Source organism: Mesoplodon bidens (assembly GCF_964165515.1).
Source record: "Mesoplodon bidens genome assembly, chromosome: 17".
Classification (NCBI taxonomy): Eukaryota; Metazoa; Chordata; class Mammalia; order Artiodactyla; family Ziphiidae; genus Mesoplodon; species Mesoplodon bidens.
In genome coordinates this window covers 9,238,652-9,264,345 of record NC_138174.1, presented here as the reverse complement: position 1 = coordinate 9,264,345, position 25,694 = coordinate 9,238,652, and the positions used below count along the sequence as shown (strand labels likewise).

The following is a 25,694-nucleotide window of genomic DNA, read 5'->3' as shown; positions in this document are numbered from 1 at the left end:
AGACTATACAATGGGGAAAAAGCAGTCTCTTCAGCAAGTGGTGCTGGGAAATCTGGACAGCTGCATGTGAATCAATGAAGTTAGAACACACCCTCACGCCATACACAAAAATAAACTCAAAATGGTTTAAAGACTTAAAGACAAGATACCATAAAACTCCTAGAAGAGAACAAAGGTGAAACATTCTCTGACATAAATCATACCAATGTTTTCTTAGGTCAGGCTCCCAAGGCAATAGAAACAAAAGCAAAAATAAACAAATAGGACTTAATTAAACTTAAAAGCTTTTGCACAGCAAAGGAAACCACAAATAAAATGAAAAGACAACCCAGAGGCTGGGAGAAAATATTTGCAAATAACGCAACTGACAAGGGCTTAATCTCCAAAATATACAAACAGCTCATAAAACTCCACAACAAAAAAACAAACAACCCAATCAAAAAATGTGCAGAGGACCTAAATACACATTTCTCCAAAGAAGACATACAGATGGCCAATAGGCACATGAAAAGATGCTCAACATTGCTAATTATTAGAGAAATGCAAATCAAAACTACAATGAGGTACCACCCCACACTGGTCAGAACGGCCATCATTAAAAAGTCTACAAATAACAAATGCTGGAGAGGTGTGGGGTGGTACCCTCTTATGCTATTGGTGGAAATGTAAATCGGTAAAACCATTATGGAAAACAATATGGAGTTTCCTCAAAAAACTAAAAACAGAGTTGCCATATGATCCAGCAATCCCACTCCTGGGCATATACCCAGACAAAACTATAATTTGAAAAGATACATGCACCCCTATCTTCACAGCAGCACTATTTACAATAGCCAAGACATGGAAACAAGCTAAATGTCCACCGATAGATGAATGGATAAAGAAGATGTGGTGTATATAATGGAATATTAATGGAATATTACTCGGCCATCAAAAAAGAATGAAATAATGCCATTTGCAGCAACACAAATGGACCTAGAGGTTATCATACTAAGCAAAGTAACTCAGAAAGAGAAAGACAAATACCATATGATATCACTTACATGTGGAATCTAAAATATGACATGAATCAACATTATCTATGAAACAAAAACAGACTCACAGATATAGAAAATAAACTTGTGGTAGCCAAAGGGGAGGAGGTGTAGGGGAGGGAAGGATTGGGAGTTTGGGATTAGTAGAGGCAAACTTTTATATACAGGATGGATAAACAAGGCCTTACTGTATAGCACAGGGAACTATATTCAATATCCTGTGACAAAATACAATGGAAAAGAATATGAAAAAAAAAAAATATATATATATATAAATATAAATATATATATATAAATATATATATATATATATATATACATATATAAATAAATGTTTACCGGAGTCACTCTGCTGTACAGCAGAAATTAACACACCACTGTAAATGAACTACACTTCAATAAAATTTTTAAAAAAGCAGACCCAATGTAATTCAAATACATGTGCAGAATTCAAGTACACACGTGATTTTATTAAAGAATACCATGGATAAAAACAGGTGAGGGACTTCCCTGGTGGCACAGTGGTTAAGAATCCACCTGCCAATGCAGGGGACATGGTTTCAAGCCCTAGTCCAGGAAGATATCACATGCCACACAGCAACTAAGCCTGTGCACCACAACTACTGAGCCTGCACTCTAGAACCCACGAGCCACGACTACTGAGCCTACGTGCCACAGCTACTGAAGCCCACACGCCTAGAGCCTGTGCTCCACAACAAGAGAAGCCATTGCAATGAGAAGCTCGCGCACCGCAACGAAGAGTAGACCCTGCTCGCCGCAACTAGAGAAAGCCCGTGCGCAGCAACGAAGACCCAACGCAACCAAAAATAGATTAAAAAAAAACAGGTGACATCTAAATATGCACATAAACAATGTAATTAATAAATTTAAGGCAAAACGTATTAATACTAAGGAAATTTTTCTCTAATTATTATGTAAATCTTGAACGCTGGATATAATTATAAGAGTAGAAGGTGAAGACAACTAATTAGACTGACAGAAGGTAAATAAATGAGTTATACATGTGGAATGTTTTACAGTTTTCTTATTTGATTTGTTTGAGAAGAATGTGCTACTGTTAATATTCTATGCAAAAAGTACAGCATGAGCAAAACATATAAGAAGAAAAGAAACAAAGATGGAAAAGTATTAAGCAGCTGGCAATCACCATTTATATTTTGTCCTAAAGACTTGAAGCTAGATACATATGTTAAGGTGGGGGAAATTATTCTCACATGCTTTATTACCAATAAGAGACAATAAATGGCACTTGTGCTTTCACAGAGGACAAACTTCTAAATTTTAGCTAACCTTGACATAATAACCACTACCACCATCAATACTTCTAATTACTATGTGCTGGGCAGTGGTGTTTTTTTTGGTTTTTTTTTGTTTTTTTTTGCTGTACGCGGGCCTCTCACTATTGTGGCCTCTCCCGTTGCGGAGCACAGGCTCTGGAAGCGCAGGCTCAGCGGCCATGGCTCACGGGCCCAACCGCTCCGCGGCATGCGGGATCCTCCCGGACCGGGGCACGAAATCATGTCCCCTGCATCGGCAGGCGGACTCTCAACCACTGTGTCACCAGGGAAGCCCTGGGCAGTGTTTTAAATACATTAAATATACTAACTTATGTGATTATCATAACAGCTAGATGAGATAGGCGTAATCATTATCTCCGTTTTATAGATGAGAAAACTGAGGTACAGAGAGGTTAAAGTAACTTGCTGAAAGGCACCTCGCTGCTAAGAGGTGGTGCCACGATTTGAATCTGGGCTCCAGAGCTCATGTTTTCCGTCACTATACTATACATCTTTCAAACAAAACAAAATAAACAAACAAAAGGGTATGCGTATTTTTAAAAATTTGCATCAAGTGCATTTTTCACATTTGCATATATTTATACTTCTGGAAACAGATTCAGTAAGTTGCCTTCTATCCAGTCTGTTCTTTTAGCTTTAGACATTAACAAGAATGTAAAACATCAGTTATTGATTGGTACACTAACATTTTCACATTAGATATTCAAAAAAGTAAACATCTATTGTTTAAAATACTTAAGATTGTACAGCAGTACCTTGCACTAGACATGAGACTGTCATTTTGAAATAACCATTATAGAAAAGCCTATTACAATAAAAATATATGCATACCTACAAAGCAATATTAATTATCTTTTAAAAAAGAAACCATCATTCAACAATTACACCAGACATTAAAATAGTGTGTAATCCAAAGAACTCTGAAGTTGTAATTACATACCTAATTTTCCCCTGTTCCGTCAAGTCTCCATCACTATGCAGTATTGTTGTGAGCAATCTTAAAGTAGAAGTTCCTGATTTACTGTGATTATTTTTCATTCCAAGTAGCCATCGAACCATCATTTTAATAGCCTGAATCTATTTAAAATACAAGTTGACAAATAAAACATTGCTACCATTTAAAGAAATTCTAGATCAGCCCTGAAAAAGAATGAAGAAATGTTTTTAACAGATATTTTTTAAGAAAAGGAAAGAAAAAAATTATTTTTTTCTGCATGTGTGAAGATAACTTTGAATGTTTTAAATTAAAGATGTCTCACCCCCAGGTAGTTGACAAATGAATGATTTATCTAAAAACTGGTTCTTTTTGCTTTTTAAAAAATGTTTCCCCAACAAACACTTTACCCTTTAGAACCCACAGTAAAATCGTGCTAACTTCCCTAGTCCAGAAAGATCCTGACTGAAAATTATATTCGATCTTTTGTGTCTAAGAGTTGATACCACCTTACATTTGTACTGCATTTGACAATTATGAAGTACTTAGTACTTTAAAACCTGTTACTGCCTCTAAGGCTTGCAACAGTCCTTTCAAAGGGGTGAATATTATCTCTTTTTCACATATTATCTTAATTTTTACAGATCTGAGGCTCCGGAGCTAAATGGGTTTTGAACAGTGGCATGTGGCTAACAGTCTTAAGATCCTCTTCCTGGGCCACTCTGTAACCATGAACTTAAGCACAGGCGGCCCGACTTCTAGTTCAGTGCTGCCCAATTATACAAAACTGCTGCTTGAGACCAATGCTGAGAAAACAGGTTTATACTGGAACTCAAAAGTTTCAAGCATCATTCAATGACGCTAAAGGAAAGACTGCCCTACAGGTCTGGAGAATATAGTATCAGAATCTGAAGCTGCAATAATGTGACAAAGTAGTTCACAATATGAAACATACACAAATACACAACGAAATGATTTGCAAGAAATTATAATTAGAAAAACAATATTTAATATATTTGTTCCTGGCCTTTACACCTTGGGCAGTGGCTTGATATGAGGTCTTCATTACAGAGTACAGACAGTTTTAGTAAAGCAATACTTTACAGCTGTGATGAGCAATCCTTTACCCATAACTCCTAATTCAAGAAATTACAGGTTGAATATTTTTTAGTAAAAATAAAAAAGTATATCAAATCCCATGGAAAAGATGAATAGTCTTAAAACCTGGACGACCATCTTTGCTGAATAGGAGAATGTACATAAGAAAACCAGCACTGCCTTTTCATATTAAAAGGTGGATATCTAAGAAGCAGCAACATGGAGAAAGTTTTCAAACTTTGTTTTCCAGACTAGATTATGTGCAGCTGCCCACAGGCCTCAAGTTTCTCATTATTGCCCTGCACTCTCACAGCACAGAGGATAATGTCATACAATAAATATAAAAACCTGAATGATTTTAATAGCCGTATCTTTATAAGAGGAACAGACATTTTAACACCTATAATAATAATACTGTATATTAAATATATTAAAATCAACAGATCTATGCATATCACTCACTTTGACCATTGTCTCAGGTGAAACTTCTTCATCTGGAACCCAAAGCTTAGTTGTCTTTTTTCCTGGAAGCTAAACAAAAATTAAGGACTTTAAAACACAAATACACATTCTCATGTGTAATTAATATTTAGTGAATGAATGAAATTTTTATCTTCTGCAACAACAGTCATTATATATGACTATGTTTTCTGTTACTTACTCAAAAAGGTTGAAAGACCTGTCTTCACTAGCACCACAAATGAACCTTATACATCCATCACCAGCTGGTTCTTTGTAGGTGTGAGATAGGACCAACTTCAACCACTTATATATATACTTCCTTACTCAATCCCCTTTAAGTCTACCGTTTCAATTATTTAAAGCAGTTGGCAAAGAATAAGATAAAAATCAATGGAGCCAAAATGACCCTTGAACAAGACAAGTTTCAACTGCACAGGTCCACTTATATGTAGATTTTTAAATGAACACCTGCTACAGTAATACACAATCCACAGTTGATTGAATCAGAAATGCCCTGTGGATAGGGAGGAACCACATACAGAGAGCTGACTACAGATTACATTAGGATTTTCCACGACACAAAGGGTTGGCACCTTTAACCTCCATGTTGCTCAAGGGTCAGCTATAGTTCATAAATGATGAAGGAAAAGGTATCTGCAAAAAATCTTGAGCAAGGAACAATTATAAAGGTTTGCAGAAGTAACAGAAAACATACATTAAGTGTCTTCCTATTTAAATTCCACCAAAATGGCAACACACACACACACACATGCACGTAAACACACACCAGTTAGCTGGGCCGGAAAACAAAAGGGGCCTCCAAAAAAACCAAAACCAAAGAAAAATTTCGAAAAACAAAATATACAGTAAAAAAAATTAACAGAGGTAAGAGGGCTTACAACTCCAGAAAAGCACAGAAGGAAACACCCTCCAAAAAGCCATTTTTTTTCCCAGCACAATCATAGTATAACCCTGAGATGATAAGCTGAAGGTATTAAGAAATGTGAATTTACAGTAGCAGCCAGGAAATTAAATAAGGTGACAAAAGATCTGAACCCAATCTTGGAACACTGGAGATCCCATTTTTACCTCGACCTGACATGAGTAATTTCCAGTTGGAAACAGAAATCAAAGAGCAACTCAGGTAGCCCTTTGGCAACAGGATAGGTAGCTCAAACATCCAGAAGGCAAACTCCCCAAACACACAGAGCTATTTACAAACAGCTTAAGAATTAATTCTTCAGATGAGAAATGCCTTCAAAGTGTGAAGTGAAAATAATGAAATAAGGATCTCATTAGAAACATACTGATGAAATTTCTGAACTAAGAATATCCAAAAAATCTCAAAGCTTGCATGGAGGAACCTACCAAAAAAGAAACAAGAACCATATCAACTTCAGATTTCTTTACACGCCAAAAAACAATATTCTGAATTTTCTGTTAGCCAAGTGACTTGAAAAATAGAATTCTAATCTTCAAAAATGAGGAGGAAAATATTTTCAGAAATCAGAGAGAAAGCTTCCAGATTACGAGCCATTCTGAACAAATTATTCAAAGATGCACTCCACTAAAATATTTAATTAAGAAAATTCAATCAGCATAAATTATTACAAATAGAAAATAAACAAAAAAGTTATCATAAGTAAGACCAATAGACAGGTTCAAAAATAATAAATGAAACCACAACAGATGCAACACAACCAAAGACAGAAAAAATCTAAAACTAATGGACAAATACACTAGTCAAGATCTAAAAGCATTTAAACAGGATATGGATTTATATGGGATACTAATATAAAAAGGATATTGATGTACTTTTCTTTAATCTTACATAAGATATAAAATTCATGAACATCTGTAAAACTAGCAGTATAATATCAAAACAAACCAAAACAAAAATGATTTTTTAAATAAAGAACATCGAAAACTTCATCATCACAGCAGTAGACTTGAATATACCTCTTTCAAAAACTGACAGATGAAGCTGAGATGAAAAAAGGTAAGTACAGGAAATACATATGGAAATATAAGGAAATACATAGAGATAAAATATTTAAGGATAAAAAAAATCAAAACTGGCCTTTCTCATAATTATGATGAAAAGTAAAGAGAGAAGAGTTTAGCAAGACAAGATGATATGAGATTAAAAACTATAAAATAATTCCCCAAATCCACCACAAAACAATTTTAAAAACTGAAATCCTAACAAAGTTGTGTAAGAGAAATATTTAAATTTTCTTTACAGAGAAAATTATAAAACTTTAATGAAAGACAAATTGTAGATGAGCAAACAAATGGGAAAGAATAGAGGCTGTGTATGATATGAATGTTAGCACTGCAGATGACTGGAAGAAGGAGAGATCATTCCATAAATTCTGCTGGGAAAGTTGGTTACCCTAATGGAGAGTAGAAAGAAATGGAATCCTTAAGTCACAGCATACAAGAAAAAGCAAACAAATCAATTCCAGATGGATTAAAATTTTTATGTGTGAAAAGAAAACTTTAAAACTTTTAGAACATATGGAAGACTATTTTTATGACAATGGCATAGGAAATGATTTCTTAAACAAGATATAAAAGCATTAACTACAAGAGAAAAGAATGATAAATGTAGTTAAATTAAACTTAATAACTTTTGTTCAGAGGACACAATGAAGGGAGTAAAAAGACACACCATAAATGAGATTTTATGCATTTTACGAACATACTTCAACATGTACCTGAAAAAATATTAGTGTGTGTAAAGATTATCTATGAGAAAAAGACAAACAACCCAAGAAAAAAAAGCAAAAGACATGAAAAGGAATTTCAGAAAGGAGGCAACATGCATGATGACTAGACATATAAACTTTTTTAGAAACCAGGGAAATGCAAATTAAGACTATACTGAGACACTGTTTTATATCTAATTAGATGGGCAAAAATTAAGAAATCTGATGATAATGTGTGTTATACACTGCTGAGAGGAAAATAAGTTTTAACAACCATCTTCAAAAATAATTCAGCAATAAAGTGAAAAGTTAAATATGTGTATAAACTGATGTTCATCATTATATCGCTCTTGTGAATGTAACCTGGAGAAATTTGTGCTCATATGCATCAGAAGGCCTCTATAAGAAATTCACAGGAGCACTGTTCAAAAGAGGAAAGAAATGGAAATACTCCAAATGTCCATTAGAAGAATAAGAGACATTTCACACAGTGATATAATACAGAGTAATGAATGAACTACAGCTAGACTTGACAACAAGGGTTATTCTAAGAAACATATCCATAATGATAATATCAAGTCACCCAAGAATATATACAGTATAACTCTTATAAACTTCAAGAACAAACAAAATTAAACAAGTACATGTTTAGAGATACATATATGGTAAAATGGTGTTTTGTTTTAGTTAGGGAATAATAAACCAAAATTCAACAAAGTGGTTACCTGGGGCAGGAAAGAAACAGGAAGAAAAGTTTGGAGAATAATAAAACCAGGTGCTAAGAATTCATGGGTGTTGGATCTTTGCAGGCAAAGTTTCAAAAGAGGAGAATAATCAAGAGATTTGAGTCTGGCATTAAAATTGCTTTTCTTACATAAATGATGGCTGATTCTGAAAGTGAAAAAGGTTAAAAGGTCGAGCAATGTTTTCATCACTGTCACAGAGGTAGAAGGAAAAAAAAGTGGAATTCTGAGTTCAATAAAGAGTAGAGTCCTTGTTAGACACCCTAGACTTGTGGGGGGATCCCAAACAAAAACATCCTAGACATAAAAGTGACCAGAAGAAGAATGAGCCTGTCAAAAACTGAAGCCTAGCCTCCAATCACTGCAGTCTTGACTGAATGAATGTGATCTCACAGTAGCTCAACTGCCTGTCAGAAGCAAAAATAAATCCTGTTTGGAAGAATTATAAAATCATCCAGAGCCTCAAATTATCTCTACAATTTTTTGTTCACAAAGTCTACAGCTCAATCAAAAATAACATGTGTGCAAGGTAAGACTTGACCAAAAATCAAGCGAAAAACAGACAAGAGAAAAAAGAGCCCCTGGAGATCCAGATATTGAGGCTAACACACATAAACTTTAACATAATTAAAGATGTTCGAGGATTAAATGATAAGAAAAAGAATTTCGGCAGGGAACTAAAAACTATATTTAAAAACTAAAGGAAATTACAGAATAAAAATATATTAAAACTGCAATTAAGAATTCATATTTATAGGTTTAACATAAGAGTAGACAAATCTGGAGAGAGTGAGTAAACTCAAAGATGGGTCAGAAGAGAACAAAACAGAAGCATGAGCAGGCTGAAACAGGTATACCTCTGAGATACTGCACGTATGGTTCCCAACAACCACAAGAAAGCAAGTATTGCAATGAAATGAGTTACACACATTTTTTGGTTTCCCAGTGCATAGAAAAGTTATGTTTACACTATAACATGGTCTATTAAATGTGCAATAGCATCATGTCTAAAAAAACAATGAACATACCTTATCAAAATACAAAACAATACAAAAATATAATAAGAAAAAGCTATTACAATAGCAACTATTAATAGTAATGGCTATCTGGGTCTTTTGCCCATCTAAAAACATTGGGTTGTCTTTTTGTTGAGTTGTAATCATTCCTTTATAGAGTCTAGACAAAAGTCTCTTGTCAGATATATGATTCGCAAATATTTTCTCCCATTCTGTAGGTTCACTTTTCACTTTTTTTTAAATTGATAATTCTTTTTTTTAAAAAAGGAGACATAATTGGCATATAACATACTAGTTCCAGATGTACAATGATTCAATATTTCCATATACTATGAAATGATCACCATAATAAGTCTAGTTTTCACCCATCACCACACAGTTACAATTTCTTTTTCTTGTGATGAGAACTTTTCAAATCTACTCTCTCAGCAGAAACTTTCAAATATACCATACAGTATTAATAGCTATAGTCACCATGCTGTACATTACATTCCTTGACTTATTATTTTATAACTGGAAGTTTGTACCTTTAGAAGACTCCCTTTACCCATTTTGCACATCAGCCATCCCCTGCCCCTGACAACTACCAATCTGTTGTTCTGTGTATCTATGAGTTTGGGGGGTTTTGTTGTTGTTATTTGGTGTTTTTTAGATTTCATTCCATGTGTAAGAAAGATCACACAGTATTTATCTTTCTCTATTTCACTTAGCGTAATGCCCTCAAGGTCCATCAGTGTTGTCACAAATGGCAAGATTTTTTCTTCTTTTTTATGGCTGAATAATATTACATTGTATATATACACCACTTTTTCTTTATCCATTCATCCAATACGTGGACATTTAGGTTGCTTCTACGTCTTGGTTATTGTAAATAATGATACAATGAACGTGAGGGTGCAGGTATCTTTTTGAGTTAGTATTCACATTTCCTTCAGATAAATACTCAGAAGTGAAATTACTAGATCACATGGTACTTCTATTTATAACTTCTTTTTTCTATTTTTAATTTTTGGAAGATCCTCCATACTGTTTTTCATGGTGGCTACATCAATTTACATTCCCACCACCAGCAATTTATATTCCCACATCCTTACCAACACTTGTTATTTGTCTTTTTTATATTAGCCAATCTAACAGGAGTGAGGTCCTATCTTACTGTAGTTTTAATTTGTATTTCCCTGATGATTACTGATGTTGAGCACCTTTTATATAATTGTTGATGATTTGTTTATCTTCTTTGGAAAAATGTCTCTGCCTATTTTTTAATCAAATTGTTTTTTTTGCTATTGAGTTATATGTGTCATTTATATAATACGGATATTAACCCCTTATCAGATACATGATTTGCAAATATTTTCTCTCAGTAGGTTTCCTCTTCATTTCGTTGATGGTTTCACTTTCTTGATAATGCCCTTTGATGCACAAGAGTTCTACATTTTGATGAAGTGCAATTTATCTGGTTTTGGTTTTTATTTTTTTGGTGTTTGTGCTTTTGATTTCTCATGCAGGGATACACTGCCAAATCCAATATTAGGAAATTCTCCAGGATTTTACTGTTACTTTTGTTCTAAATCATATGTATATAATCTATTATGTTTCATACTTTCTTAATTATTGTAACAAGGTATGATATCTAGTAGCTTAAGTCCTCCAAATGTCTTTAATGATGACTTCTGCTGCTGCTGTTCCTCCTCCTACTACAACTACTTCATCATCATCACCATGTTCTTCTTCTTCTTCAAGATGATTTTGGCTATGCCTTTTGCATATCTATTGAAATTTTACAATCAGCTTGTCTCTTCTCCCTATACCACTCTACCCCAACATATACACACACATCTGGCTAGAATTTTGATACATATTGTATTGAACTGTAAATCTGCAGATAACTTTCATCATTATAGTAGCACCATCCCATTCCATGGTATTATAATCCTGACCTTTTCATTTCATGAAGACAGTACATACCTTAGGTGGCCTTGAACTTCACTGAGGAATGTTTCTTAAACATCTGTGTAGAGGTATTGCTTACCTTTCTTAAGTATATTCCTAGGCATTTAATGCTTTCTGATGTTACTGTAAATGTAATTTTTAATATTTATTTTCTAATTTTTTATTATTGGCATAGAAATATAGTTACTTCTTTTTTACACTGACTTTGAATCCGGGGACCTTGTTAAAGACAATTTTTAATTCTATTAACTTTTGCATTCTTTTAGGTTTTCTCTGTTCATAGTAATAACACCTTTTTTTCCCCTTCATTCTTAATGGTTTTTATTTCTCTTTCTTCCTCCTAGAATGGCCAGAACCTTCAAAACAACACAAGTGGTGATGGTGGATATTTTTATCCCATTCCCAATCTCAGGGGGAAAAGACAGAGTAACAGTAACGAATAGAAGACTTGAAGACTTCTAAATGTCATATATAGAACTGTACACAACCCAGTTCTAACACACTTTCTGTCAACTTTGTATTTAATTAGCATATTCTGCTTACATGTTATGTAAATAGTGATTAGGATTAATTGCCACCTGAGGAACTTCCCTGGTGGTCCAGTGGTTAAGAATACACCTGCCAATGCAGGGGACACGGGTTCTAGCCCTGGTCCAGGACAATCCCACATGCCGCAGAGCAACTAAGCCCGTGTGCAACAACTACTAAGCCTGCACTCTAGAGCCTGCGAGCCACAACTACTGAGTCACGTGCCACAACTACGGAAGCCCGCATGCCTAGAGCCCGTGCTCCGCAACAAGAGAAGCCACCACAATGAGAAGCCCACGCACCGCAATGAAGAGTGCCCCCGCTCGCCACAACTAGAGAGAGCCCGCACGCAGCAACAGACCCAAGGCAGCCAAAAATAAATATTTTTTTTAAAAACTGGCCAAAAAATAAAATAAAATAAAAATTTGCCACCTGATGTTTTTTCAGTTTGTTCTATCAGTTGTGTTCATTTTCATCTTCTTCTTGCCTTATTTTTGGTTAAATATTTTTATTCCATTCTCCTCTTTACTGGCTTATTCATTTTATATTTTCCTATTCTTTTAGTAGTTGTCCTAGAGAGTAGTGGTCTTAACTTATTGAAGGCCAATTTCAATTATTCTGTCTTAAACTTTCAGAACAGTAGTAGGTTCAGTATTCTAAGAAAACTTAAAATACGTCAACTCCCTTTATACTCTGATGCTTACTGTGCTCTTGTTCACACAGGACCATTACTGTTCTAATTTTATGCAGTTAATATTTATTTAGATTTACCAACATATTTTCCTCTTTCTCTTGTTTTTCACTCTGTTTTGTCTCTGTGATAATTTGCTTTCTACCCAAAGAATTAAAGTAGAAATTCTTTTAGCTGGGATAACTGCTAATGAACTCTTTCAGTTTTTGTTTGTCTGAAAATGTCTTTATTTTGCCTTTCCTTTTTTTTTTTTTTTTTTGCGGTACGTGGACCTCTCACCTCTGTGGCCTCTCCCGCTGCAGAGCACAGGCTCCCAACACGCAGGCTCAGCAGCCATGGCTCATGGGCCCAGCCGCTCTGCAGCATGTGGGATCTTCCCAGACCGGGGCACGAACTCGTGTCCCCTGAATCGGCAGGCGGACTCTCAACCACTGCACCACCAGGGAAGCCCTTGCTTTCCCTTTTTAAAGGATACTTGCTCCAGGTTTAGAATTCTACATTGGTACATTTCTTCCACTCGATAATTTGAAGATATTATTCCATTATCTTCCATTTTCTTATCTTTTCTTTTGAAGTCAAGTGACAGTCTTGTCCCTTTGAAGGTTTTCTGTCTTTTTGCTGTGAATGCTTTTAATCTTTTCTATTTTGATTGGTTCCAGTTTTACTATGATGTATCTGGGTGTGCTTTGTGTTATATTTATCCTACTTGGGGCTTCTACCTGATCTTGAATGTATAGCTTTGACGTCTTTCATAAATTTTGAAAAATTTTCTGGCATTATCACTTCAAATACTATTTCTGTTTCATATTCTCTTTCCTCTTTTGCTGTAGTTCTAATTACACTCTAAATATACAATTTTTTTTTTACTGTGACCCAGCTGTCTGACATACTTTTTGTATACATACAAAAATTGTTTCATTAGGCTTCACAGATACTGCATTTTTTTACAAATTGAAGGTTTGTGTCAAGCAAGTCCATCAGTGCTATTTTTCCAACAGCATTTGCTCACTTCATGTCTGTGTCACATTTTCATAATTCTTGCAATATTCCAAATGATTTCACTAGTATTACATTTGTTATGGTGATAAGTAATCAGCAATCTTTAATGATACTATTGTAATTGTTCTGAGGTGCCATGAATCACTTCCACATAACACAGCGAACTTAATTAGTAAATGTGTGTGTTCTGACTGCTCTACAGACTGGCCATTCCCCCATCTCTCTCCCTCTCCCTCAGGCCGCCCTATTCCCTGAGACACAACAATGCTGAAATTAGGCCAATTAATAACCCTACAATGGCCTCTATAAAGTGTTCAAGTGAAAGGAAGCATTGCACATCTCTCACTTTAAATCAAAAGCTAGAAATGATCAAGCTTAGTGACAAAGGCATGTCAAAAGCTGCAATCAGCTGAAAGTTGCACCACTTGTGCCAGTTAGCCAAGTTGTGAATGCAAAGGAAAAGTTCTTGAAAGAAATTAAAAGTGCTACTCCAGTGAACACGTAATGATAAGAAAGCAAAACACCCTTATTGCTGATATGGAGAAAGTTTTAGTGAACTGGAGAGGAGATCAAACCAGCCCAACATTCCCTTAAGGCAAAGCCTAATCCAGAGCAAGGTCCTAACTCTTCAATTCTGTGAAGACTTGGCGAGGTGAGGAGGCTGCAGAGGAAAATCTGAGGCTAGCAGAGGTTGGTTCATGATATTTAAGGAAAGAAGCCATCTCTATGACATAGAAAGTACAAGGTGAAGCAGCAAGTACTGATGCAGAAGCTGCAGCAAGTTATCCAGAACATCTAGCTAAGATCATTAATTAAGATGGCTATGCTAAACAACAGATTTTCAACGCAGAAAACAATCTTCTATGGGAAGAAGATGCCATCTAGAACTTTCATAGCCAGAGAGAAGTCAATGCTTGGCTTCAAAGCTTCAAAAGGACAGGCCTACTCTCTTGTTAGGGGGCTAATGCAGCTGGTGACTTCAAACTGAAGCCAATGCCCATTTACCATTCTGAAAATCCTAGTTTTAAGGTTTTCTTTTCACACATACGTGTATATATCTAAAAACACAAAGACGTGCATAAAACTCCACGTAACTGTAAGGGGTCAATTCTCCAAGACCCAAACATGCCATGCCCTACCCCAAATACTCACATACTGGAGACAGAGAAAATCACTATTTCTTTCCCAGTGTTTTCTCCCAAGGCTCTTTTAATTCTCTCTTGTATGTATGAAATGCAACAACTACTATCATAACAACCATACTATAAGCTAACCTGTCAGTCTTCACATTTTTAAAAAAAGATGTCATTATAAAAATTAAACCCCTACAAAGTTGAAATAGACAGACTCAGGTGATATTCTGTATTTATGAAGGAAAGTATTCCAGGTCATAGTCCTATGCTCAACTAAAGAGATGTTACAATGTTGTTTCACTTACAATGCAGATACAGCCTATTAAAAAGATAGGAAAACCTAAAATAAGTCAGCCAAATTGAAGTGTTATTTACATCATTTCACTTCTCTCTTTGATGCATAAAATTTTAGAAGATAGCATTGTGAAGAACACACAACTAAAAAAAAAAAATTACCCGATCATTCATGAGAAGATCTTTCACAATGAAAGTAGCTACCAAAGACTTCAAAGGAGCAGCAAACTGATCCGGTGCAAGGAGAGCAATATGACCAATAGTAACCAGCGGTGTTATGAGATGTTCCAGGTTGCTTGGATCCAGGCTCTTATGCAGAGGCTGAAAATGAGGAAAGGAAATGATCAACTCCATAAACATGCAAATAAGCTGTTCACATATTTCACCTTCAAATTTTAAAAACTATAGAAGTTCCAATACATGGTTTAAGTAGTAGCTCAAGCTTACATTTAAACTTTTATAGGTTATTTATGTAGAAGGCATCATATTTAAATATTTTCAGTTTTGCCCAAGTTATACTTTAGAGGTTAGGTAAAGAACATTTCAGCGTGAAGAATCATATTATGTATCACATATTTTATGACCACATATATAAGTATGTTAGAGACTGCTAAGGCTCACCAATATCCACTTCCATTCAAGGATGCCTATATGTGCAGTTAGGTGAGGATGTGAGTAAGTTCTGGTTACCAGAATGGGAATGAAAGTGAGGTATGCCATGCCTGTACTGAGGCAGATATGAGCAATGTATCTTCTCCACATTCTCTCTCTTTACTCACTGGCTGTCTTAATATCAAGGATCCAGTGGGACTCAAAGAGAAGCCACTAGTCAAAAAGGGTCTGTGTGCCTAAGCCACTGATTAGAATACAATCAAAGCACCCAATTAGGCTTTTTTCAGGACCGAGAAATAAGTTTTATTATGTATAGTCACATGGATTTTTGTGGATTTTTATAGCATCAAATATTAAGTACCATAACTAATAAAATTATTTTTATTATTCTAATAGGAAACCCAGCCATTAATATTCATTTTGCCATGAAAAAAGAATGAGGCTCCTTATATACTCACATAAATTGGTATCTAAAATATATTGTTAAACTTTTTAAATAGGAAAATCAGAAGAGTGACTACAGTATACTATGACTGGCATAAGGAGAGGGGGAAGGGACAAAATATGTGTGTATTTTGTGTATTTATATTACTTGCATATGAATAAAATCTCTCCAGAAAAGTACATTAGAAACTGATAACATTGGCTGCCTCTAAGAAACTGGGTGGCTGGGGATACGGGGGTGAAGCAAAAAAGAAAACTCTTTACTCTTTAGTATTTACTACTGGATATTTGTTTTGTATCTTTTGATTTTGAAGCAAGTGAATATATTATCTATTAAAAATTTTAATGACACACTTTAATGAAGAATTGATGCTCTATCCTCCTACACTGAACACCAAGAGTTCTAGGCTTGAAAAACAACACAAAACTGTTCTTCCCAACACACTGGGGCAATATGAGAGGCTTCGTTTAGTCAAAAGTATATTTAAATGAGTTTACTTCTTGCTATTCTCAATGACCTCCCTCAGTACCTCCATTGCACATCTAAGTGATAACTTGTTGTTTACATTATAAACAAATACCTGATAGTGTACTTTTTTCAATTCATTTATTATAGTGTGTGACAATTTTCCACAGTAAGATAATAAAATCATTTCTGAAAAAGCAAAATAAATGGCCAGTCCCTGGATTAACAGTAACCTCATAAAGGCCATATGTCTCTACGAAACCTTTTCTCAGAAAGCCAGCCAATCCTGTATGTCATAGTAGAAGGATTACCAGTTAGGTTCTCGTAAAGATAAGTAACAGATATCAAAAATGAAAATAAAAGTACCCTAAAAATTCAAGTTATTATCAGCATTATCCTCCTCATCATCATCACTGGAAGGAACAAAAAGGAGATTATTCAAGAAAAACAAAAGCTTTCTAGAAATCAACATTGAGTTCACTGAAGTCATCCTCTTATTAAAAAAAAAAGACTATAGAAAGTATTTCCACCCCCAAATTTAAAATATATTACTATTTGCTATCTATAGCAAAGATGCTGTTTAATAAAGAAAACTTTTTTTCCTCCTTTAGGTCTTTAACATAATATATGACAAAATCAGCATAAATATTTCTAAAAGAGAGATAACAAGTCTAAGTATTTATGGTGGGTTAGTTTCAGCATAATTTCCAAATTGTTTTGACTTCATTCAAAGCTCCTAAACTAAAATTATAAGTTAGGATTTTATAGATTTTCTGCTTAGCTTCTATTTGCAGAAAGAATGCTAAAGACAGCCCCTGATTATAACAGCTTGTAATGAAATTGCAATGCTTAGAAAGGGTAATAGTAAATCCAAGTAGAGAAAAAATAATATAAAATACATATTGAAAAGATGGTCAGTAGACATTTGGTCCTATCCAATACATCCATAAGACACTTGGTCTACACACAAAGGTCCTCGATATTTGTTCATATTTGGTCCTGTCCAAAACCATTTGGCATGGACCAAATATGCCCACAGACATTTTGGAGAGCACCAAAATATCAAGGACCTTTTGGTGTGGACCAAATGCTCTGCAAGGGAAAAGGCACATTTTAACCTGACATAAAATTATGTCAGTCATTGAAGTACAAACTTATACTTATTTACCTTACATTACAAATTAGTATGGATTTATAGAACTCCACACTTCAGTAGTATCTCATATATAGAAATCTAACTTTCAAATCTGTAAACTGATAATCATCTACTACCTACTATCAGTAAGTAGGATTTTATATGTAATTACTTACTAATGAAAAATAGTTTACTAATACTAAATGTATAAAGTAATGTCAAAAAATATTATACAACTGTTTTATTTCTGAATCTGAGTTAGCATTAAACATCTGAATAATCAGATATTTTCTGATTTTAACTGCCCATCAATACTGATTATACTAATTCAAATTCTGAAAATAAAATATAAAATGATACATCTCCAAATGTGAACATCCTATAAAATCATTCATATTTGTTTTTTAACTACAACATGAAACAAACAAAAAACTTTTCTCTTTACCTCAAATATCTGTGCAAACTGTGTCTCTTTACTAGAAAATATTGCATGGATACAATGAATAGCATATTTGGCTTGACGGGGGGGTCCTTTTTTAGATTTGTGATGTAAAACAGGAAGCAAAGCTCTAAAAAAAAAAAAAATTAAAGAAAAACAATTAACCAGAAAACACAACATGACTTCCACTAGATACTTTAATGCTTGTATTTTTTAAGTAATGTTTTGTAAGAACAAAAAAAGTCTTAACATCTGCTCAGACATTTTCAATCTATAATTTCACTTTATAAATATCTATATTAAAAATATAATCCAAATACAAGTATTTTTTACTTAATAATTATAAAAACAAACAAGGATGGTGACCCATTTCTTCTTTTTAATGTCATTCCTTTAGCCTTTTCTATTTCATTCTCACTGGTACCACTTCAGCTAAGCTTCTGCCACCTTACACCTTCTTTCTCCAGGCTCTTCCTCTTCCAATTCACCTTTTACTTTGTGCCAAAACAACCTACATGAACAGAAATTTGATCATTTGACCAATGCAAATTGAGCACTTACTATAGTGCCAGGCACTATTAAAAGTCCCAAATCCTTGCCTTCATGCTACCAGCATATTAGGGATAAGACACGTGATTATACGTAAATTAGCAAAACATATGTTATGTCAAATTGTGGTAACTCCTGTAAAGGGAAAACAAGAAGCAGAAGAAGAAAAAGAGGACAGGAATAGGGAATGGGGCTGTGTGTGTGACCGTGTTACAATTTTAAACAGGGTGCTTATAGATGTGCTTATAAAGTAACATTGGCGCAGAGCTCTAAAAGAGGTAGGGAATGGGTCATCGAGCTGCCTGGAGGAACATGTATGTATCGTACCATTCCACTATATAAAGACTTAAACTCCTGAATGAAGCAGAAGCTCTTAGCTCTACTATTATGAATACATCTCACAGTGAAAGCAACTTCTGAATCCTCTTCCTTCCCCAATAACAACCCAGTGTTCCAGTAGAAAAAAAAAATTAGAGATGAAATAATTCATTCTAATAATCTCAGAGTCTCAGAAAAGATACCAACAGCAAAATATAAAAAAAAAAATAAATGACAAACTGAAGGGAAACTTTGCATTGCATGTTACAGAGAAAGGGTTAATATCTCTAAAATGTAAACACCTAAAATAGAGAATGAAAAGACCAACAATATCACAGAAAAATGGGTTGGATTTAACAGAGTAGAACGCTCTTCAAAAGAAGATAAACAGATTACCCCATTATGTGTGAACAGATATTTATCTTCACTCCTTTAAAAACAGATATAAATACAAATTAAAACTATACTCAGAGGACTTCTGCTTCAGATTAGGACAGTATATCTGACACTGGGTTTACTCTTTTACCTTAAACAAGTAGAAAACAAGATAATATGTTAATGGTTTCAGACAGTGGACAGTAGGAAGCGCAGTGCAAAAATCTGTAAAAGATGGGAAACAAACTAGAAGAGCCCTACATCTGCCCCCAATTACTGCAAGGAGGTAGTTTCTAGACTGCAGTACAAGGAGGAGTAGAGACCCAAATAGCCTGGTGGTTGCATGCAGTTGAGGGAGACAGGAATGAGAATTCAGGGAGGCCAAGGGAGCTATACTTTCTACAGCAAAGCACCACAGAGGAGGGAGCTACAAAGAGAGAAAGAGAGCTTGAGTTCCGTAGACCTGAAGAGGGGTATCCCTGAGTCTTTGGCTGAATAATGATCAGCGTCATGCAAGAGCAAAAACTACCTAAGACCAGGAAAAGAATGTCAGAAAGAAGCAGGCCAAAAAACTCCCTACCACACACAGGGCTGGGAGCAATTCATGTTTCCACCAGCCACAGCAGAAAGACCTTCTAATATATAATCAGGACAAAATTAATCAACAGACACAGTCCCAGAAATGGCACAGGTGACAGAATTAGCAAAGACATAAAAACAGTTGTTATAAATATGCTCCATATGCTCATGAAGGTAAGAAGAAAACATGAACATGAGGAGGACAGAAGTGAAATATATATATTAAAAAGACCCAAATGGAACTACTAAATATGAAAAATGTAATACCTCAAATTAAAAATATATACATAGAATAAAAGCATATTATATATATTATAGAAGAAAAGATCAGTGAACTTGAAGACATAGCAATAGAAACTATGCAAAATAAAACAAAAGGGGGGGGACAGGAAAAAAATAAGAATGCACATCAGTGACCTCCAAGACAATATTAAATAGTCAAAAATACATGCAATTGGAGTCCCAGAAACCAAGGGGATGAGAAGGGGAGAACATTAAAAAAAAAAAAAAGAAAGAAAGAAAGAATTACCAAAAAAACACTCCAAATATGATGAAAATAAACCCACAGTCCCAAGAATCTCAATAAACCTCAAGCAGAAGAAACATTAAGTATACCATTCCAAGGCACATCATTATCAATTTGGTGAAAACAGAGATTAAAAAAAAACCTCAAAACCAGTCAGAGAAGACGTATTATGTATAGAGGAACAAAGAATGAAAGATCACTTTTCATCAGAAACCATGCAGAGTCCAGAAAATAAGAGAGTGACGTCTTTCAGGTACTAAAAACCAAAAGAACTCTCAACCTAGAATTCTAGTCCGAGCAAATTTAAGAATGAAGATAAAATAAAGACTTTTTCAGACAAAGAAAAGCTAAGATAATTAATTATAAGCAGAATTATACTCTAAGGAACATTAAAGTTATTCAGGAACAAAAATGATACCAGATGAAAATATGGATAGGTATCCAAAACATGAAGAATGGCACAAAAAAAGGTAAATATATGTGTACAAATCAAAGAAATATGCTATTGTTAACCTGAGATATATCAAAGTGTTTAGGGCAAAAATATCAGTAACATATTGTAGCATTTATAACATATATAGAAACAAAATGTACAACAACAAAAGCACAAAAGCCTGGAGGGGGAAGGCATGGAAGTACACTGCTGCAAGATTTTTACAATACACATTAAGGGGTATAATTTTATTTGAACACAGATAAGCCAATAAAATAAAATCATTAAAAATAGTCAACCTCAAAGAGGGCAGAAATAGAAAGAAGTGGGAACATATATTAAGATGGCAGCTTTAAACCCAACTGTATCAACAGTTACATTAAATGGTAAATGGTATAAACATTCCAATTGAAAGAGTGTGTCAAATTGGATTAAAACAACCAAAATCAAAACAAACCAACAAAAACAAAACAAAGACCAAACTCAAACTATAGGATATTTAAAAGGTATTTATTTTACATATTAAGTCCCAGGAACATTTACAGGGAAGGAACGAAGGGAGGGAGGGAAGAATGAAAGAATGAGAGAACTGGGACTTCCCTGGTGGCACAGCGGTTAAGAATCCGCCTGCCAATGCAGGGGACACGGGTTCGAGCCCTGGTCCAGGAAGATTCCACATGCTGCAGAGCAACTAAGCACATGTGTCACAAATACTGAGCCTGCGCTCCAGAGCCTGCAAGCCACAAATACTGAGTTCGCACGCCACAACTACTGAAGCCTGCACGCCTACAGCCCGTGCTCTGCAACAAGAGAAGCCACTGCAGTGAGAAGCCCACGCACCGCAAAGAAGAGTAGCCCCCGCTCGCCACAACTAGAGAAAGCCTGCGCGCAGCAACGAAGACCCAACACAGCCATAAATAAATAAAATTTTAATGTTAATTAAAAAAAAAAAGAATGAGAGAATAAAAGACCACAAGAAAGAGATATGCCTTGCAAACACGAATACAAATGAAAGTAGATGCTGCTCTCAAAGACGGCAGAACAAGGAAGATAACCAGGGACAAGGAGAAACATTTCATTAACAACATAGTCTGTTGACAAGGCTATGGGGAACCAAGTACATTCATACACTGCTGGAGCGAATGCAAAATGGTATAACCACTACAGAGGGAACTGTAACAATATCTAGTAAAATTATGTATGTATTTATTCTATGATATATCCACAAAATAAATATTTAAATGTGGAATAACTGCTAGTATATGTAAAGAGAAAAAAAGCAAGGTGGAGAAAGGCATGTATAGTGTACTTTATCATTCTTCTATCAAAGAGGTCATGTGAACACACATACATGTACACATATGCACTGAAACACAACTAGACCAACATGCATGAAAAGACTTCTTTTACGTTTATCTGTAGGTAAGAAGGAACAGGGGAGAGTGCTGAGGAGTACATGCTAGACTGCTTAGAATATATCTTGCTTTTTCAGCTTGTCTTTAAAACCTGTGAATACTTCATATAATTAAGAAATAAAAAATTTTAAAGTAACCTCAAAAAATAAAAAGAAACAAATGAACAAAAGTATGCATCCATTTGGTGGCATAACCACACAAAGAATCATTCCAAGTAACTTTAAAACACAAGAATTTGACTGTAAATCCCTAATGTGATACACCCTAAATACAAAAGAGAACTACATAAGGCAAACAAACAGCTGTTTTTAGGAATCACACTGGTGGTGCTACTACTATTCTGAGACCGTTCTGTATTTATTATGGGATAATTCAAATGAGTTATTATGTAATATCATAGCTTTATCATCCTGTATTATCTCAGCATAGGGGAAAAGATAAAAATGTAAAATTGAAGAGGCTCAATAAAAACCCAATTTGAACTGGAATAATCAATATAAACATACAATGCATTTTATCTTCCAAAAACCCTTTTTTTTTAAGCTGTATCCACAGAATTGTCCTAGAAAAGTGACCCACACATTAGTAATTAGTACACACAAGACTGACATTCTGATTTCTTAATACTATTCCCATTAAAAGGAACCAGGGCTCCTCAGAGAAATGGCTGAATCCAGGTCGGGGGCAGGACATGTACAAGATGGGTCTGGAACATTTTGTCATACCAGTTTGCAAAGACATTACAAAGATTAGTGGAGTTATTCAAAAGTATTCAGAAGTCAATCTGAATAGCCTAGAGATGGGACAATGTGAGCATCGAGTGATCACTGTAATTGACTGAAACACAAATATGAGTAAATCCATCAGTTTATAATGATATTTTTAAAAGACGACAACAGAGGATACTAGTAAACTCCTCACTCTTTATTTTGAACTCTGTTCAATACATAAAAGAATCACCCATTACTTACAGATATGGAAAACAAACTTATGGTTACCAAAGGGGAAGTGTGGCGCGGAGGGATAAATGAGGTGCTTAGGATGAACATATACACATGACTACATATGTATAAGACAGATAACCAACAAGGACCTACTGTAGACACAGGGAACTCTACTCAATATTCTGTGATAACCTATATGAGAAAAGAATCTAAAAAAAAAAGAATATATGTATATGTATAACTGAATCACTTTGCTGTACACCTGAAACTAACACAACATTGCAAAGCAACTATACTCCAATAAAAAAAAGATTATTCATGATGTTTTAAATAAACTGATAAATTAAATGAAAAAAAGCATTTTAATTTTTCTTTATGTGCTTTAAAGTAATGCTTATGTTTCTGCAAGTTAATTGACTTAGAGCAAAACGAATAATATTAGGTACAGAAAAAAAGCCTGAATAAATAACTTCTGATGCTAAAAAAATTAAAAAAGGAAAAAAAAAGTATCAAGCACTTATCCTGCTGAAGAATAGACGAGAAGTTCCTCTTTATAAAAGTATTCAGCTAACAAGTGATAAAGGAATGACAGAGTATCATTACTGATTACTAAATATGATCAGCTGCTAACATCATAAAAGAGAAACAGCCAGGTATTACATTCCTCCTGACAGAAGAGCATACCACCACCTACAAAGTGGTCCTGTGACGACAAAATTGCTGAAGCAGAATCCAATCAGGCCTCTGGATTCAACTATCACTTTACAGAAAACACAGGAAAATGTTAAAGCATGCCAAAGGCATACAATTAGCAAAAATCAAAAATCAGTTTATGTAAAACTCTTCAAGATAAACAACCTGGTTTCTTCATCAAACACAAAGAGAAGAGCTAACTGGAGGGGTAACCGACGGGAAAAAAGGGACTTCAGAGACCTATCAAGCAATAACAATGTAGAAACCTCACTTGGATCCCGATTCAAAAAAAAAAAAAATATTAAAAAAATTACTATATTTTTGAGAAAATTAATTGGATATTATTATTAACTGTGTTTACAATAAAAGCATTGTGATCATTTTTTTTAGAGTTCTTATCTTTTGGAGATACTGAGATGTATAAATGAAAATATAGAGTCTGGGATTTGTTTTCAAATATAAGGGGAATGCGGGGAGTGGGTAGAATTATAAATTAAACGAAGTGGCTTTTAGTTATTTATATATAAACGGGTTGGTGGATACATGGGAGTTCACTGTAATATTCTACCTCTTCTTTATATGTTTGAAAACTTCAATAATAAACTATGTAAAAAAACAATTCGAGCCTCACCAAAATGCCCTCTTTTTAGTCTGTGGCTTGTGGCTTCTTTGTGAAATGAAAAATTATTATTTTCTGGTTACTTCAGTAACTGAAGTCCCCAGAGAAGACCTATCTTCTCATAAGTCAGTCTTTACAATACAAACATCCATAATCTCTTTTCTTAGTAATCAAGAGAAAAATTACAGGTCACACACAAGTAAGAAGCAACTATGGTGGAGACTTTCAAAGATAGCAGGAGAAATTTTAAGTTCATCCAGTATTCTGCATACTCATTTAAACAGAAAACAGGGGCTTCCCTGGTGGCGCAGTGGTTGAGAGTCCGCCTGCCGATGCAGGGGACACGGGTTCGTGCCCCTATCCCGGAAGATCCCACATGCCGCGCAGCGGCTGGGCCCGCGAGCCATGGCCGTGGAGCCTGTGTGTCCGGAGCCTGTGCTCCGCAACGGGAGAGGCCACAGCAGTGAGAGGCCCGCGTACAGCAAAAAAAAAAAAAAAAAAAAAAAAAAAAAAAAAACAGAAAACAGAAATATACCAAAACAATAAGGAAGGGAAAAAAAAAAACAATTTCAAGAATTCTAAAGCCCTAGGCAGACCGAGAAGTTAATGAACGTAAATGAAGCAACTACCTTCTGACTGCTTTTTATATTAATAAGTTTCTGTTAAAGGAAATCCTTTATTCCCTCATTAAATTGATTTTTCCCCTTAAAATTCAAGGGGAAACCCCCCTGCTGCCCGGGTTGCGAACAAAACTGAAAAACACATTAAAAACACTAAAGAAAAAAACTCCAAATCCTACTACCCTGAAATAATTAGTGTTAACATTTTTTAGAACTACTTCTAAAATTTCTCTGTACATACTTACACATATTAAATAAATGAGAATACAAAATATATATTATTTGGAAACTTTTTTTTTTTTTAAAGGTCACACAGGTCTTCAGTGGCTGGCTATACCACAATGAATCTAACCAAACTCCTACCACTGAGCATTTAGATGTTTTTTATTTTTTTATTTATTTTTTATTTTTTTATTTTTTTTGCTGTACGCGGGCCTCTCACTGCTGTGGCCTCTCCCGTTGCGGAGCACAGGCTCCGGACACACAGGCTCCGCGGCCATGGCTCGCGGGCCCAGCCGCTCCGCGGCATGTGGGATCTTCCGGGATAGGGGCACGAACCCGTGTCCCCTGCATCGGCAGGCGGACTCTCAACCACTGCGCCACCAGGGAAGC

The 25,694-nt window shown here is 35.0% G+C and overlaps 1 protein-coding gene across 6 annotated transcripts in view; it reads right to left on the bottom strand.

Annotated features, from left to right (window-relative positions):
• PDS5B (PDS5 cohesin associated factor B) overlaps positions 1–25,694 on the bottom strand; it is a 200,465-nt gene that overhangs the window by 36,298 nt on the left and 138,473 nt on the right. For all 6 annotated transcript variants that reach the window (XM_081214717.1, XM_081214719.1, XM_081214722.1 and 3 more), the window contains exons 20-23: positions 18,018–18,141; positions 15,078–15,236; positions 4,848–4,916; positions 3,294–3,430 (exon numbers count right to left, since the gene is read on the bottom strand). In XM_081214717.1, coding sequence (XP_081070843.1) covers positions 3,294–3,430; positions 4,848–4,916; positions 15,078–15,236; positions 18,018–18,141 — 489 coding nt within the window. The remainder of the gene's footprint in view (positions 1–3,293; positions 3,431–4,847; positions 4,917–15,077; positions 15,237–18,017; positions 18,142–25,694) is intronic.